The 16,655-nt window shown below is 47.8% G+C and overlaps 1 protein-coding gene across 3 annotated transcripts in view; it reads right to left on the minus strand.

Annotated features, from left to right (window-relative positions):
• LOC135520890 (pleckstrin homology domain-containing family G member 4B-like) overlaps positions 1 to 16,655 on the minus strand; it is a 154,173-nt gene that overhangs the window by 83,883 nt on the left and 53,635 nt on the right. For all 3 annotated transcript variants that reach the window (XM_064946717.1, XM_064946716.1, XM_064946715.1), the window contains one exon: positions 9,226 to 9,423. In XM_064946717.1, coding sequence (XP_064802789.1) covers positions 9,226 to 9,423 — 198 coding nt within the window. The remainder of the gene's footprint in view (positions 1 to 9,225; positions 9,424 to 16,655) is intronic.

A 16,655-nucleotide genomic window follows, 5' to 3' on the forward strand; every position in this document is an offset into this window, starting at 1 on the left:
TTCTCGGGCCGACTCTCTTTTCTGTACACATCAATGATGTTCGTCTTGCTGCTGGTGATTCGCTGATCCACCTCTACGCAGACAACACCATTCTGTATACTTCTGGCCCCTCTTTGGACACTGTGCTAACTAACTTCCAGATGAGCTTCAATGCCATACAACTCTCCTTCTGTGGCCTCCAACTGCTCTTAAATGCAAGGAAAACTAAATGCATGCTATTCAATCGATCACTGCCCGCACCTGCCCGCTTGTCCAGCAACACTACTCTACAAATACCTAGGTGTCTGGTTAGACTGTAAACTCTCCTTCCAGACTCACATTAAGCATCTCCAATCCAAAATTAAATCTAGAATTGGCTTCCTATATCGCAACAAAGCCTCCTTCACTCATGCTGCCAAACATACCCTCGTAAAACTGACCATCCTACCGATCTTCGACTTTGGCGATGTCATCTATAAAATAGCCTCCAACACTCTACTCAACAAATTGGATGCAGTCTATCACAGTGCCATCCGTTTGTCACCAAAGCCCCATACACTACCTACCGCTGCGACCTGTGCGCTCTCGTTGGTTGGCCCTCGCTTCATACTCATTGCCAAACCCACTGGCTACAGGTTATCTACAAGTCTCTGCTAGGTAAAGCACCGCCTTATCTCAGCTCACTGGTGGCCATAGCAGCACCCACTCGTACCAAGCGCTCCAGCAGGTGTATCTCACTGTTCACCCCCAAAGCCAATTCCTCCTTTGGTCGCCTTTCCTTCCAGTTCTCTGCTGCCAATGACTGGAACGAACTGCAAAAATCACTGAAGCTGGAGACTCACATCTCCCTCACTAGCTTTAAGAACCAGCTGTCAGAGCAGCTCACAGATCACTGCACCTGTACATAGCCCATCTGTAAACAGCCCATCTATCTTCCTCATTCCCATACTGTATTTATTTATTTATTTTTCTATCTTGCTTCTTTGCACCTCAGTATCTCTACTTGCACACTCATCTTCTGCACATCAATCACTCCAGTGTTTAATTGGTATGTTGTAATTACTTCGCCACCATGGCCTATTTATTGCCTTACCTCCCTTATCGTACCTCATTTGCACTCACTGTATATAGACTTTTTGTTTTCTTTTTTTCTATTGTGTTATTAACCGTATGTTTGTTTTACTCCATGTGTAACTCTGTGTTGTTGTATGTGTCGAACTGCTTTGCTTTATCTTGGCCAGGTTGCAGTTGCAAATGAGAACTTCTCAACTAGTCTACCTGGTTAAATAAAGGTGAATTAAACATACACTTCACAGATGTAGGCTCTTAATTTGTCACAGCAAAATAATCCTGCAGCGACAGGATTTGAACATTTTAGTGTTTATTATTTTTTATAAATTAGCAAAAAATTCTCATAACCTGTTTTTGGCTTTGTCATTATGGTATTGCTTGTAGATTGATGAGGATTTTTTAAAATCCATTTTAGAATAAGGCTGTAACGTAACCAAATGTGTAACAAGTCCAGAGGTCTGAATACTTCCTGAATGCAGTGGAAATGGCTCAAACATACATTCCACTTTTAAAGAGAGGCACCCTCTTTTCATAGCACTTGAGTGAATCATCGTTCTCTTTTCAACGTCATTCCAATGAGCTGATTCCTCAGAATCCTGGAGGCTAGCGAAACCTGCCCGTTCAGGCCCGGTTACTAAGCAACCACAACCCAAACTCCAAACTATGACACTGTCGTACAAAGAGCTCTTAACAGTAGAGAAACAGTACTCAGGGCTTGTGTCCCAAATGGCACTATATCGTACAGTGCACTACTTTTGACCAGAGCCTTATGGTCAAAAGTAGTGCACTATATAGGGAATAGTGTGCCATTTTTTGTCTATTTCCCATTGGCTTAACTGCTGTAAAAGTGACGGAAAAGCATTGAAAAAGCCAGCGTTGCCTGCCGACTGATCATATTGCTGTTGACACAAAGCCTCTCACGCACGGGGAGTTTTTCTCAGTGACTAACCAGGCTTAGATAGCGAGGTAAAACTATGACGCTATGAGTGGCTATGAGGCTATCCATCACAGTGTAATCACAGCAGATGAATACAGAGGAATAGGCTGTGTGGCTATGAGGCTATCCATCACAGTGTAATCACAGCAGATGAACACAGAGGAATAGACTGTGTGGCTATGAGGCTATCCATCACAGTGTAATCACAGCAGATGAATACAGAGGAATAGGCTGTGTGGCTATGAGGCTATCCATCACAGTGTAATCACAGCAGATGAATACAGAGGAATAGACTGTGTGGCTATGAGGCTATCCATCACAGTGTAATCACAGCAGATGAATACAGAGGAATAGGCTGTGTGGCTATGAGGCTATCCATCACAGTGTAATCACAGCAGATGAACACAGAGGAATAGACTGTGTGGCTATGAGGCTATCCATCACAGTGTAATCACAGCAGATGAATACAGAGGAATAGACTGTGTGGCTATGAGGCTATCCATCACAGTGTAATCACAGCAGATGAACACAGAGGAATAGACTGTGTGGCTATGAGGCTATCCATCACAGTGTAATCACAGCAGATGAATACAGAGGAATAGACTGTGTGGCTATGAGGCTATCCATCACAGTGTAATCACAGCAGATGAATACAGAGGAATAGACTGTGTGGCTATGAGGCTATCCATCACAGTGTAATCACAGCAGATGAATACAGAGGAATAGGCTGTGTGGCTATGAGGCTATCCATCACAGTGTAATCACAGCAGATGAATACAGAGGAATAGACTGTGTGGCTATGAGGCTATCCATCACAGTGTAATCACAGCAGATGAACACAGAGGAATAGGGTTTCAGGGCCTTTGGTCATGGAGACATGGAGCCCTCTCTAACCCACAGCAATTAAAGCTGCTGGGAGAGCCAGGGTTAGATTACAACCTGGACCCCTGAGCCCAGGGATGGTAGCTAGGCTCTCAGGCAGACCAGTTTCCTCTCTGTTTCGGTCTCTTTTCAGAGCAGGAGGGCCAGGTGTGTGTCCCAAATGACATCCTATTCCCCATATAGTACACTACTTTTGACCTGGTAGTGCATTATGTAGGCCATAAGGTGCGATTTGGGGCTCAACCTCTGTCTCCTTCCAGAGTGTGTCCCAAATTGTCAGGATTTGGCCAGGGTTGTTCCAGTTGTTTGTCAGTAGATGTCCCCATTGTGCTTTTTGTCCCTGTGTTTTTCCCTTGACCCCCATTATTGTTTGCACCTGTGTCTTGTTTCCCCTGAGTGTATTTAAACCCTTTGTTTCCCTCAGTTCTGTGCTCTGTGTTTGTATGTTGGCACCCTGCCCTAGTGTTCTGTGTGCTCTTGTCGATTCCGGGTAACGTTCTTGTGGTATTCTGTTTTTTGTTTTAGTTTAGTTTTGGTGAGTTTCTTTTTAGTTCTTTTTGTGTTTTTCCTTCCACCTTTTGGATTTGCCATTTTTATTTTTAGGATTTTTTCTTCATTAAATACACCGTCTTAAGTACTGCTGTGTCTGCCTCATCTTCTGGGTTCTGCTGTCTATTCGTGGCTCAGTTGGTTAAGTGACTGTTTCTCACTCCGGAGACCCAGGTTCGAAACCGGGTCCTGACAGAAACACAGAGCCAAAAATGAACCCAGAGGCAGCCAGTTCCCAGGACCTTTTTGCCACGCTGTCCCACCACCAGGAGACTGTCCAACGCCACGAAGCCGCCCTGGTTCAGCAAGAGGCCTTAATGGCAAGACATTCTCATCTTCTGTCGGAGATGCTGACTTCCATTAAGCAAATGTCTGATCGACTTACCCCGGCAACAGTTCCCGTCCCAGTACCTCAAGTTCACGTACCCATGGCAGTTAACCCCCTGGCTGAACCTCGTCTTCCACCTCCCCAACGGTTCTCAGGTGATCCAAGTGCTTGTAAAGGGTTTCTCACTCAATGTTCTCTCTCCTTTGAGCTGCAACCCTCGTCGTTTCCCACCGACCGGTCTAAGATCGCATATATCATCACCCTGCTGTCGGAAAAAGCCCTGGCCTGGGCTACTGCTGTGTGGGATGCCCATAGTTCCTGCTGTGCCAGCTACTCTGCCTTTGCTGAGGAATTCAAACGAGTGTTTCAAGGCCCAAGCAGTGGTTCTGACTCAGCCAAACAGCTCCTGACTCTCCATCAAGGTTGGCGCAGCGTGACGGACTATGCCATCCAGTTCCGCACGGTAGCAGCAGCGAGTGGCTGGAACAACGAGGCGCTCACGGTGTGCTTTCTGAAAGGCCTTTCCGACACTATCCAAGATGAACTGGCCACTCGGGAACCACCGGACAATCTCGAGTCCCTGATCAAGTTGGCCTCACGCATTGACCAGCGTCTGAGAGAGAGAGAACTCAACCGTAGACCTCTAGCCCCTATCAGTCCCAGCTCCGAGCTCCCACCTTTATCATCACTGGCTCCACCGGAACCCATGCAGATTGGACGCATCTCCCAGGCTGAGAGAGACTGCCGGATGAGGGAGCGACGCTGTCTATATTGCGGCAAACCGGGCCATTTCCGTTCCACGTGTCCCGGGCTCCAGGGAAACGCTCTGTCCCGTACAGACCGGGGGAACTGTAACGGGAAACATAACCTCCTCCCATCCGTCCAACTCCCGTCTGCTCATTCCAGTCACCCTCTCCTGGGACAACCACAAGCTTCACCTTCAAGCCTTGGTAGACTCTGGAGCCGCAGGTAACTTCATGGATGGTGTCTGGGCGAAGGAGAATGGCGTTCCCTCTGAACCTCTAAGTGACCCCATGAGGGTTACTACATTGGATGGAAGCCCTTTGGGATCTGGACTTGTCACTCATGTCACTACCTCCTTGAGACTTTCAGTTTCACAACACCAGGAATTGATGAACTTTCATTTGATCTCCTGTTCCGAGTTCCCTCTCGTCCTTGGATACCCCTGGCTTCACAGCCATAACCCTCACATCGACTGGTCTGTGGGCACTATCAAGCAGTGGGGTCCTACATGCCAAGCTACTTGTATTTTCCAGAATTCCCCGAGTTCTACTCCCGAGTCTTTAGAATCCATCGACCTGACCCGAGTTCCCGAGTGTTACCATGACCTCAAACTGGTGTTTAGCAAACAGAGGGCCACCATGCTACCACCCCATAGATCTTACGATTGCCCCATCGACCTGTTTCCGGGCACTTGCCCCCCAGGGGTCGGATCTTTTCCCTATCTCCACCCGAACGAGCTGCTATGGATACCTACATCAAGGACTCTCTGGAAGCAGGCCTCATGCGTCCATCCACCTCCCCGGCGGGAGCAGGGTTTTTCTTTGTGGCCAAGAAAGACGGTGGGTTACGTCCTTGCATCGACTACCGGGGACTCAATGACATAACCGTCCGTAACCGTTACCCGCTACCCCTTATGGCCACAGCCTTCGAGCTGCTCCAGGAAGCAGTTGTTTTCACTAAGCTTGACCTGCGGAACGCATACCATCTTGTGCGGATCAGACCTGGTGACGAGTGGAAGACCGCTTTCAACACGCCTACTGGTCACTATGAATACTTGGTGATGCCCTTCGGCCTGACCAACGCCCCAGCGGTGTTCCAAGCGCTCATAAACGATGTGCTTAGGGATATGCTTAACATATTTGTGTTCGTTTACTTGGATGACATCCTCATCTTTTCGAGCTCCCTTCAAGAACACACTAAGCATGTCAGACAAGTACTCAAACGCCTCCTGGACAGCCATCTGTACGTTAAGCCGGAAAAATGTGAATTCCATTCATCCCGAGTACAATTCCTGGGATTTGTAGTGGAACCCGGTCGAATCCAAATGGACCCTAGGAAGGTAGGGGCGGTAGCGGATTGGCCCACCCCCAAATCCGTTAAGGATGTTCAGCGTTTCCTGGGCTTCACAAACTTTTACCGCAAGTTCATCAAGAACTTCAGTTTGGTGGCAGCTCCTCTCTCAGCTTTAACCAAAGGTGGCAATGCAAGGTTTTTTTGGGGAAGAGAAGCTGAGACGGCCTTCCAAGGACTCAAGCAGCGCATCCTCTCTGCTCCCATCCTGATACTACCGACTACGGATGAACCATTTGTGGTGGAGGTAGACGCATCAGAGGTTGGTGTCGGAGCTGTCCTGTCTCAGAGGGGTGAAGACAAGAAGCTTCATCCGTGCGCTTTCTTCTCACACCGGCTTACCCCGACTGAGAGGAACTACGATGTGGGGGATCGTGAACTCCTAGCGGTTAAGATGGCATTGAAGGAATGGAGACACTGGCTCGAGGGGGCTTCTCACCCGTTTCAAGTGCTTACGGACCACAAAAATCTGGAGTATATCCAGCAGGCGAAGCGATTGAACTCTAGACAAGCTAGATGGTCTCTTTTCTTCAATCGATTCCAGTTTATCCTCACCTATCGGCCCGGGTCGAAGAATCTCAAACCGGATGCCCTGTCCCGAGTCTACGCTCCTGCCATTCGAGATGACACGGACATGCCTGTCCTTCCTGCTGCTAAGATTGTGGCTCCGATCTCGTGGCAAGTTGAGGATACCGTGAGACGTGCTCAAGCTAGCGAACCGGACCCTAAAGGAGGCCCTGCCAATCGGTTGTTTGTCCCCAAGGCAGTGAGGACTCAGGTCCTTCTGTGGGGGCACTCCTCTCGCCTCACCTGTCATCCGGGCGTAGGTCGCACCTTGGAGTTCATCCAGCGTAAGTTCTGGTGGCCTACCATAAGAGAAGACGTTGCCACTTTCGTCAATGCCTGCCCCGTGTGCTGCCAGGGCAAATCTTCTCACCTCCGCCCTCAAGGACTCCTTCACCCTTTACCTGTTCCCCACAGACCCTGGTCCCATATCTCATTGGACTTTATTACTGGACTTCCTCCATCCCATGGCAATACTACTATCCTAGTCATAATCGACAGGTTTTCAAAGGCGGCCAGGTTCGTCCCTCTGACTAAGTTACCTTCTGCCAAGGAAACGGCTGAGTTGGTAATTAATCATGTGTTCCGAGTCTTCGGCATTCCTCAAGATGTGGTTTCTGACAGAGGTCCCCAGTTCGCCTCAAGGTTTTGGAAGGCCTTCTGCCAACTCATGGGGGCTTCTGCCAGTCTATCTTCAGGGTACCATCCGGAGTCCAACGGCCAAACAGAGGATGAATCAAGAGCTGGAAACCACCCTCCGATGTATGACTCGTGACAACCCGTCCACATGGTCATCCTTTATTGTTTGGGCCGAATACGCGCACAACACCTTGCGCTCCTCCTCCACTGGTATGTCCCCGCACGAGTGTCAGTTTGGCTATGCTCCTCCATTGTTCCCGGACCAGGAGGCAGAAGTCAGTGTGCCTTCAGCCTTGAGATTCGTCAGACGCTGTCGGCTTATGTGGAGGAAGACCCGTCTTAATCTGATGCGTTCCTCACAGAGGTATCAACAACAAGCCAACAGACGTCGCCGTCCCGGGCCTACCCTGCGCCCCGGCCAGAGAGTCTGGCTCTCCACAAGAGACTTACCTCTACGGGTGGAGTCTCGCAAGCTGTCCCAAAAATACATCGGTCCCTTCAAGGTTGCCAGGAGAGTTAACCCAGTTTCTTATCGCCTACACTTACCCAGATCCCTTAAGATTAATCCCACATTTCATGTGTCTTTGTTAAAACCTGTTGTTTTTTCTCCCTTGTCCCGGCAGACAGACCTCCCCCTCCGCCTCGTGTCATTGGAGGCCAGCCGGCTTATACCGTCCACCGGATACTGGATTCCCGCCGGGTGCAGCGGTCCTGGCAGTATCTGGTGGACTGGGAAGGCTACGGTCCTGAGGAGCGCTCCTGGGTTCCTGCCAAAGACATCCTGGACCCTGACCTCATTCGTCAGTTCAGGGTCCTCCACCCTGAGAGAGCTGGTAGGAACGTCAGGAGCCGTTCCTAGGGGGGGGATTCTGTCAGGATTTGGCCAGGGTTGTTCCAGTTGTTTGTCAGTAGATGTCCCCATTGTGCTTTTTGTCCCTGTGTTTTTCCCTTGACCCCCATTATTGTTTGCACCTGTGTCTTGTTTCCCCTGAGTGTATTTAAACCCTTTGTTTCCCTCAGTTCTGTGCTCTGTGTTTGTATGTTGGCACCCTGCCCTAGTGTTCTGTGTGCTCGTCGATTCCGGGTAACGTTCTTGTGGTATTCTGTTTTTTGTTTTAGTTTAGTTTTGGTGAGTTTCTTTTTAGTTCTTTTTGTGTTTTTCCTTCCACCTTTTGGATTTGCCATTTTTATTTTTAGGATTTTTTCTTCATTAAATACACCGTCTTAAGTACTGCTGTGTCTGCCTCATCTTCTGGGTTCTGCTGTCTATTCGTGGCTCAGTTGGTTAAGTGACTGTTTCTCACTCCGGAGACCCAGGTTCGAAACCGGGTCCTGACACAAATGACATCCTATTCCCCATATAGTACACTACTATTGACCTGGTAGTGCATTATGTAGGCCATAAGGTGCGATTTGGGAGTCAACCTCTGTCTCCTTCCAGAGTTTTCTCTCTGTTTCTGTATGGCTCCAGAGCAGAATGGCTGCATGGCTTTCTGTCTGATTTATATGAACAATGATCCATTCTGTCTCACTCTGTTGTTCCCCCTCACCCTCCCAGCAGAGATATTTCACACTCATCTCTCTCTCTCTCTCCTGTCTTGTTTGTTGTCTGTCATCAGGTGGTGTCTATAATGGTATATATTAGTGTTCTGTGTTGTAATGGTGTCTATAATGATGTGTATTAGTGTTATGTGTTGTAATGGTGTGTATAAGAGTTCTGTGTTGTAATGGTGTCTATAATGGTGTGTATCTGTGTTTAGATTAGAGCTGATTAAAATAGTAATAGTAACCATGATGGGATTCTTTTGGCCAGACTTCATAGTCTCTGTCTGTCTGCTCCACTTTATAGTTGATCTTTGGGTTCAGTTTATTTCCTTCCTCTCTGTCTTTTCTCAGCCTTATAGCCCCATCATGTCTCTTCAGTGAGACTAAAGTCAGAAGAGATCAAGGTTCACATAGAGCATCTCACTCCAAAGCTCCAATAGTTCTACAGGAAAGGGAAGCTGCCTGTGTCACGTTTCCAAAGCATTCATATTCACTTCAAAACTTCCTGCACCTTGTTGCTTTGTAGAGTACCCTCTCTCTCTCCCCACTTCTCTCTCTCTCTCTCTCTCTCTCTCTCTCTCTCTCTTCCTCTCTCTCTCTCTCTCTCTCTCTCTCACCATCCCTCCCCTCCACTCACACAAGTCTCTTGTTGGATGCTCTGCAGGATCCTCTTGGCAGGAAGTAAGAAGTCGATGAGGCATCGGAGTCCGTCCCCACGGTACTGTCTCTCCACCACGCTGAACAGCTGCCACAGGACGGTGGACGCGGTGGCACTGAAAGGAGGGTACAGCGCAGACAGGGTGCTCTGGATACAACTGTCCAGAGACTCAGAGTCCTGTAGGGGCAGAGGAGAGGAGGGGAGAGGTGGATTAAATACAGTCCTTTCTGGGGAGAGGAGAGGAGGAGAGAGGTGGATTAGATACAGTCCTTTCTGGGGAGAGGAGAGGAGGAGAGAGGTGGATTAAATACAGTCCTTTCTGGGGAGAGGAGAGGAGGAGAGAGGTGGATTAGATACAGTCCTTTCTGGGGAGAGGAGAGGAGGAGAGAGGTGGATTAGAGATTAGATACAGTCCTGCCTGGGCAGAGGAGAGGAGGAGAGAGGTGGATTAAATACAGTCCTTTCTGGGGAGAGGAGAGGAGGAGAGAGGTGGATTAGATACAGTCCTGCCTGGGCAGAGGAGAGGAGGAAAGGAGGAGAGGAGAGGAGTAGAGGAGTAGAGGAGAGGAGGAGGAAAGGAGGAGAGGAGGAGGAGAGGAGGAGAGGAAAGGAGGAGAGGAGGAGTAGAGGAGAGGAGGAGGAAATAGGAGAGGAGGAGGAAGACAGAGGAGAGGTTACAGAGCAGACAGGGGCTCTGGATACAACTGTCCAGAACTCAGTCCTGGTAGACATGGTTACATTATTGTCCACGGATGTCAAATGGAAGTCACATAGCTAAAGAGACAGGGGGCAAAGAAAGATCTATAATGGTGTATATATAGAGAGAGAGAAACAGAGAGAGTTTTTACAAATATAGTTAGTTCACCTGTTCCCTTCATTATGTAATGATGAAGCTCATAGATCAGCCGTTGGTAATGAACATGTGCAGACATTGGCAGGTTTTATCTAAGCTACTGTACGTATGAAAAGTGTTCCTTGCTTGAGGCCAACATTCAGCATAAAGACTTCTTATATAACGTGTGCACACCCACAGTGAAAACACTTTGGCACAACACTGAGATATTGTCGTCACTGACCTTATCATGGCACAAAAATCCCGACGCTTATAATAAATCCTGCAATACCCTCAGACGAACCATCAAACAGGCAAAGTGTCAATACAGGACTAAGATGGAATCCTCCTACACCAGCTCTGATGCTCGTCGGATGTGGCAGGGCTTGCAAACTATTTACAGAATACAAAGGGAGACCCAGCCGCGAGCTGCCCAGTAACACGAGCCTACCAGATGAGCTAAATGCTTTTTATGCTCGCTTCAAGGCAAGCAACACTGAAGCATGCATGAGAGCACCAGCTGTTCCGGACGACTGTGTGATCACGCTCTCCGTAGCCGATGTCAACAAGACCTTTAAATGGGTCAACATTCACAAAGCCATGGGGCCAGACGGATTACCAAGACATGTACTGAAAGCATGCGCAGACCAACTGGCAAGAGTCTTCACTGACATTTTCAACCTCTCCCTGACCCAGTCTGTAACACCTACATGTTTCAAACAGACCACCATAATCCCTGTACCCAAGAAAGCGAAGGTAACCTGCCTAAATTATTACTGCCCCGTAGCACTCACGTCGGTAGCATTTCCACAAGCATTTCGCTACACTCGCATTAACATCTACTAACCATGTGTATGTGACCAATTCAATTTGATTTGGTAGCCATGAAGTGCTTTGGAAGGCTGGTCATGGCTCACATCAACACCATCATGCCGGAAACCCTAGACCCACTCCAATTCACATACCACCCCAACAGATCCACAGATGACTCAATCTCAATCGCACTCCACACTTTCCCACCTGGACAAAAGGAACATTTATGTGAGAATGCTGTTCATTGACTACAGCTCAGCGTTCAACACCATGGTGCCCACAAAGCTCATCACTAAGCTAAGGACCTTGGGCCTAAACACATCCCACGACTGTGTGGCTAAGCACTACTCCAACACCATCATTAAGTTTGCTGACGACACAACAGTGGTAGGCCTGATCACCGACAACAACGAGACAGCCTATAGGGAGGAGGTCAGACTCCTGGCAGTTTGGTGCCAGGACAACAACTGCTCCCTCAATGTGAGCAAGACAAAGGAGCTGATCGTGGACAACAGGAAAAGGAGAGCCGAACAGGCCCCCATTAACATCAACAGCGCTGTAGTGGAGCGGGTCGAGAGATTCAAGGTTCTTGGTGTCCACATCACCAACAAACTATTATGGTCCAAACACACCAAGACAGTTGTGAAGAGGCACAACAACACCTTTTCCCCCTCAGGAGACTGAAAAAGTCTGGCATGGGTCCCCAGATCCTCAAAAAGTTCTACAGCTGCACCATTGAGAGCCTCCTGACCGGTTGCATCACCGCCTGGTATGGTAACTGCTCAGTATCTGACCGTAAGGTGCTACAGAGGGTAATGCGTATGACCCAGTACATCACTGGGGCCAAGCTTCCTGCCAGCCAGGACCTTTATACTAGGAAGGCCCAAGACTAGGAAGGTCAGAGGAAGGCCCAAAAAATTGTCAAAGACTCCAGTCACCCAAGTCATAGGCTGTTCTCTCTGCTACCGTATGGCAAGCTGTAAGTCTAGGACCAAAAGGCTCCTTAACAGATTGTACCCCCCCAAGCCATAAGACTGCTGAATAATGAATCAAATGGCCACCGGACTATTTACACTGACAACCCCCCCCCTCCTTCGTTTTTACACAGCTGCTACTCGCTGTTTATTATCTATACATAGTCACTTTACCCCTACCTACATGTACAAATGACCTTGACTAACCTGTACCTCCGCACATTGACTCGGTACCGGTACCCCCTGTATATAGTCTCCACATTGACTCTGTACCGGTACCCCTGTATATAGTCTCCACATTGACTCTGTACCGGTACCCCCTGTATATAGTCTCCACATTGACTCTGTACCGGTACCCCTGTATATAGTCTCCACATTGACTCTGTACCGGTACCCCCTGTATATAGCCTCCACATTGACTCTGTACCGGTACCCCCTGTATATAGCCTCCACATTGACTCTGTACCGGTACCCCCTGTATATAGTCTCCACATTGACTCTGTACCGGTACCCCTGTATATAGTCTCCACATTGACTCTGTACCGGTACCCCCTGTATATAGCCTCCACATTGACTCTGTACCGGTACCCCTTGTATATAGCCTCCACATTGACACTGTACCGGTACCCCCTGTATATAGCCTCCACATTGACTTGGTATCGGTACCCCCTGTATATAGCCTCCACATTGACTCTGTACCGGTACCCCCTGTATATAGCCTCCACATTGACTCTGTACCGGTACCCCCTGTATATAGCCTCCACATTGACTCTGTACCGGTACCCCCTGTATATAGCCTCCACATTGACTCTGTACCGGTACCCCCTGTATATAGCCTCCACATTGACTCTGTACCGGTACCCCCTGTATATAGCCTCCACATTGACTCTGTACCGGTACCCCCTGTATATAGCCTCCACATTGACTATGTACCGGGACCCCCTGTATATAGTCTCCACATTGACTCTGTACCGGTACCCCCTGTATATAGCCTCCACATTGACTCTGTACCGGTACCCCCTGTATATAGCCTCCACATTGACTCTGTACCGGGACCCCCTGTATATAGCTTCCACATTGACTCTGTACCGGGACCCCTGTATATAGTCTCCACATTAACTCTGTACCGGTACCCCTGTATATAGTCTCCACATTGACTCTGTACCGGTACCCCCTGTATATAGCCTCCACATTGACTCTGTACCGGTACCCCCTGTATATAGCCTCCACATTGACTCTGTACCGGTACCCCCTGTATATAGCCTCCACATTGACTCTGTACCGGTACCCCCTGTATATAGTCTCCACATTGACTCTGTACCGGTACCCCCTGTATATAGCCTCCACATTGACTCTGTACCGGTACCCCCTGTATATAGTCTCCACATTGACTCTGTACCGGTACCCCTGTATATAGCCTCCACATTGACTCGGTACCGGTACCCCCTGTATATAGCCTCGTTATTGTTATCTACACCATAGTTTCACCATATTAAAATGTTCAGTTCCCCTTAACAGGTTGTTTTGACTTTGTCAAAGCAACACAATAATGAGGTGAAGATCTTCCTTGAAGTCACAGAGGGAACACTTCTACAGCTCTTTATTTACATAGAAACATCTGGTTTATAGAATTGTCCATGTGGTCAAGTCACAGAGGGAAAACTTCTACAGGTCTTTATTTATATAGAAACCTCTGGTTTATAGAATTGCCCATGTGGTCTACAGTATAATAAAGGGAACTTCATTTAATATAACAGGCTTTTAAAAATGCAATATTTGTGCACATTATCTACAGTAAATAACAAAGGGAAACAAAAGTCATTAATTTTGTGGAATAACCCTTAAAACAGCATAACAGAGAGAGTGTCCCTGTCATGTTTCTGTTTGGGTTGTGGGACCTCAGAGCTGTGACAAACACACACACACCCACCCAGCCACCCTCTAACTCTCCAGGAAGTCAGTAGGTCGCAGGACACATCCTGCGTGATGGCCTTTCCATTAGAGACAGGGGAAACATCTGGATGGGTGACGTCATGGACAGAGGAGAGTGGCCACAAACCCCCGGCCTGGAAAGTCCAGTCTCTCTCTACCCCAGCCCTCGACCCTGGTCATCCCGCTCAGCATCGTGTCTGTAGAGCAGGGGCTTTTCCCTAATGAGGAGCCAGGGGATGTCATGGTACAATGTAACCTAACCCACTAGCAACAATAACGTTGCTGCTAACTACACCTGACCCTGTAACACCAGGGACCTGTAACAGCTCAGTAGTGTTAGCATGTCATTGTAATGTCAGTGCTGCTAACTTCACCTGACCCTTTAACACCAGGGACCTGTAAATGCTCAGTAGTGTTAGCATGTCATTGTAACATGACCAGAGGAAAGGGTGTATAAAGACACATGACCAGAGGAAAGGGTGTATAAAGACACGTGACCAGAGGAAAGGGTGTATAAAGACACATGACCAGAGGAAAGGGTGTATAAAGACACCTGACCAGAGGAAAGGGTGTATAAAGACACGTGACCAGAGGAAAGGGTGTATAAAGACACATGACCAGAGGAAAGGGTGTATAAAGACACATGACCAGAGGAAAGGGTGTATAAAAAACGTGACCAGAGGAAAGGGTGTATAAAGACACGTGACCAGAGGAAAGGGTGTATAAAGACACCTGACCAGAGGAAAGGGTGTATAAAAAACGTGACCAGAGGAAAGGGTGTATAAAGACACGTGACCAGAGGAAAGGGTGTATAAAGACACCTGACCAGAGGAAAGGGTGTATAAAGACACGTGACCAGAGGAAAGGGTGTATAAAGACACATGACCAGAGGAAAGGGTGTATAAAGACACATGACCAGAGGAATGGGTGTATAAAAAACGTGACCAGAGGAAAGGGTGTATAAAGACACGTGACCAGAGGAAAGGGTGTATAAAGACATGACCAGAGGAAAGGGTGTATAAAGACACATGACCAGAGGAAAGGGTGTATAAAGACACATGACCAGAGGAATGGGTGTATAAAAAACGTGACCAGAGGAAAGGGTGTATAAAGACACGTGACCAGAGGAAAGGGTGTATAAAGACATGACCAGAGGAAAGGGTGTATAAAGACACGTGACCAGAGGAAAGGGTGTATAAAGACACGTGACCAGAGGAAAGGGTGTATAAAGACACGTGACCAGAGGAAAGGGTGTATAAAGACACGACCAGAGGAAAGGGTGTATAAAGACATGACCAGAGGAAAGGGTGTATAAAGACACGTGACCAGAGGAAAGGGTGTATAAAGACACGACCAGAGGAAAGGGTGTATAAAGACATGACCAGAGGAAAGGGTGTAAAGACATGACCAGAGGAAAGGGTGTATAAAGACACATGACCAGAGGAGAGGGTGTATAAAGACACGTGACCAGAGGAAAGGGTGTATAAAGACACGTGACCAGAGGAAAGGGTGTATAAAGACACGTGACCAGAGGAAAGGGTGTATAAAGACACATGACCAGAGGAAAGGGTGTATAAAGACATGACCAGAGGAAAGGGTGTATAAAGACATGACCAGAGGAAAGGGTGTATAAAGACATGACCAGAGGAAAGGGTGTATAAAGACACGTGACCAGAGGAAAGGGTGTATAAAGACATGACCAGAGGAAAGGGTGTATAAAGACACGTGACCAGAGGAAAGGGTGTATAAAGACACATGACCAGAGGAAAGGGTGTATAAAGACACATGACCAGAGGAAAGGGTGTATAAAACACGTGACCAGAGGAAAGGGTGTATAAAGACACGTGACCAGAGGAAAGGGTGTATAAAGACATGACCAGAGGAAAGGGTGTATAAAGACATGACCAGAGGAAAGGGTATATAAAGACACATGACCAGAGGAAAGGGTGTATAAAGACATGACCAGAGGAAAGGGTGTATAAAGACATGACCAGAGGAAAGGGTGTATAAAGACACGTGACCAGAGGAAAGGGTGTATAAAGACACGTGACCAGAGGAAAGGGTGTATAAAGACACGTGACCAGAGGAAAGGGTGTATAAAGACACGACCAGAGGAAAGGGTGTATAAAGACACGACTAGAGGAAAGGGTGTATAAAGACATGACCAGAGGAAAGGGTGTATAAAGACACATGACCAGAGGAAAGGGTGTATAAAGACATGACCAGAGGAAAGGGTGTATAAAGACGCATGACCAGAGGAAAGGGTGTATAAAGACATGACCAGAGGAAAGGGTGTATAAAGACACATGACCAGAGGAAAGGGTGTATAAAGACATGACCAGAGGAAAGGGTGTATAAAGACATGACCAGAGGAAAGGGTATATAAAGACACATGACCAGAGGAAAGGGTGTATAAAGACATGACCAGAGGAAAGGGTGTATAAAGACATGACCAGAGGAAAGGGTGTATAAAGACACGTGACCAGAGGAAAGGGTGTATAAAGACACGTGACCAGAGGAAAGGGTGTATAAAGACACGACCAGAGGAAAGGGTGTATAAAGACATGACCAGAGGAAAGGGTGTATAAAGACACGTGACCAGAGGAAAGGGTGTATAAAGACACGACCAGAGGAAAGGGTGTATAAAGACATGACCAGAGGAAAGGGTGTAAAGACATGACCAGAGGAAAGGGTGTATAAAGACACATGACCAGAGGAGAGGGTGTATAAAGACACGTGACCAGAGGAAAGGGTGTATAAAGACACGTGACCAGAGGAAAGGGTGTATAAAGACACGTGACCAGAGGAAAGGGTGTATAAAGACACGTGACCAGAGGAAAGGGTGTATAAAGACATGA

Source organism: Oncorhynchus masou, chromosome 29 (genome assembly GCF_036934945.1).
Source record: "Oncorhynchus masou masou isolate Uvic2021 chromosome 29, UVic_Omas_1.1, whole genome shotgun sequence".
NCBI lineage: Eukaryota > Metazoa > Chordata > Actinopteri > Salmoniformes > Salmonidae > Oncorhynchus > Oncorhynchus masou.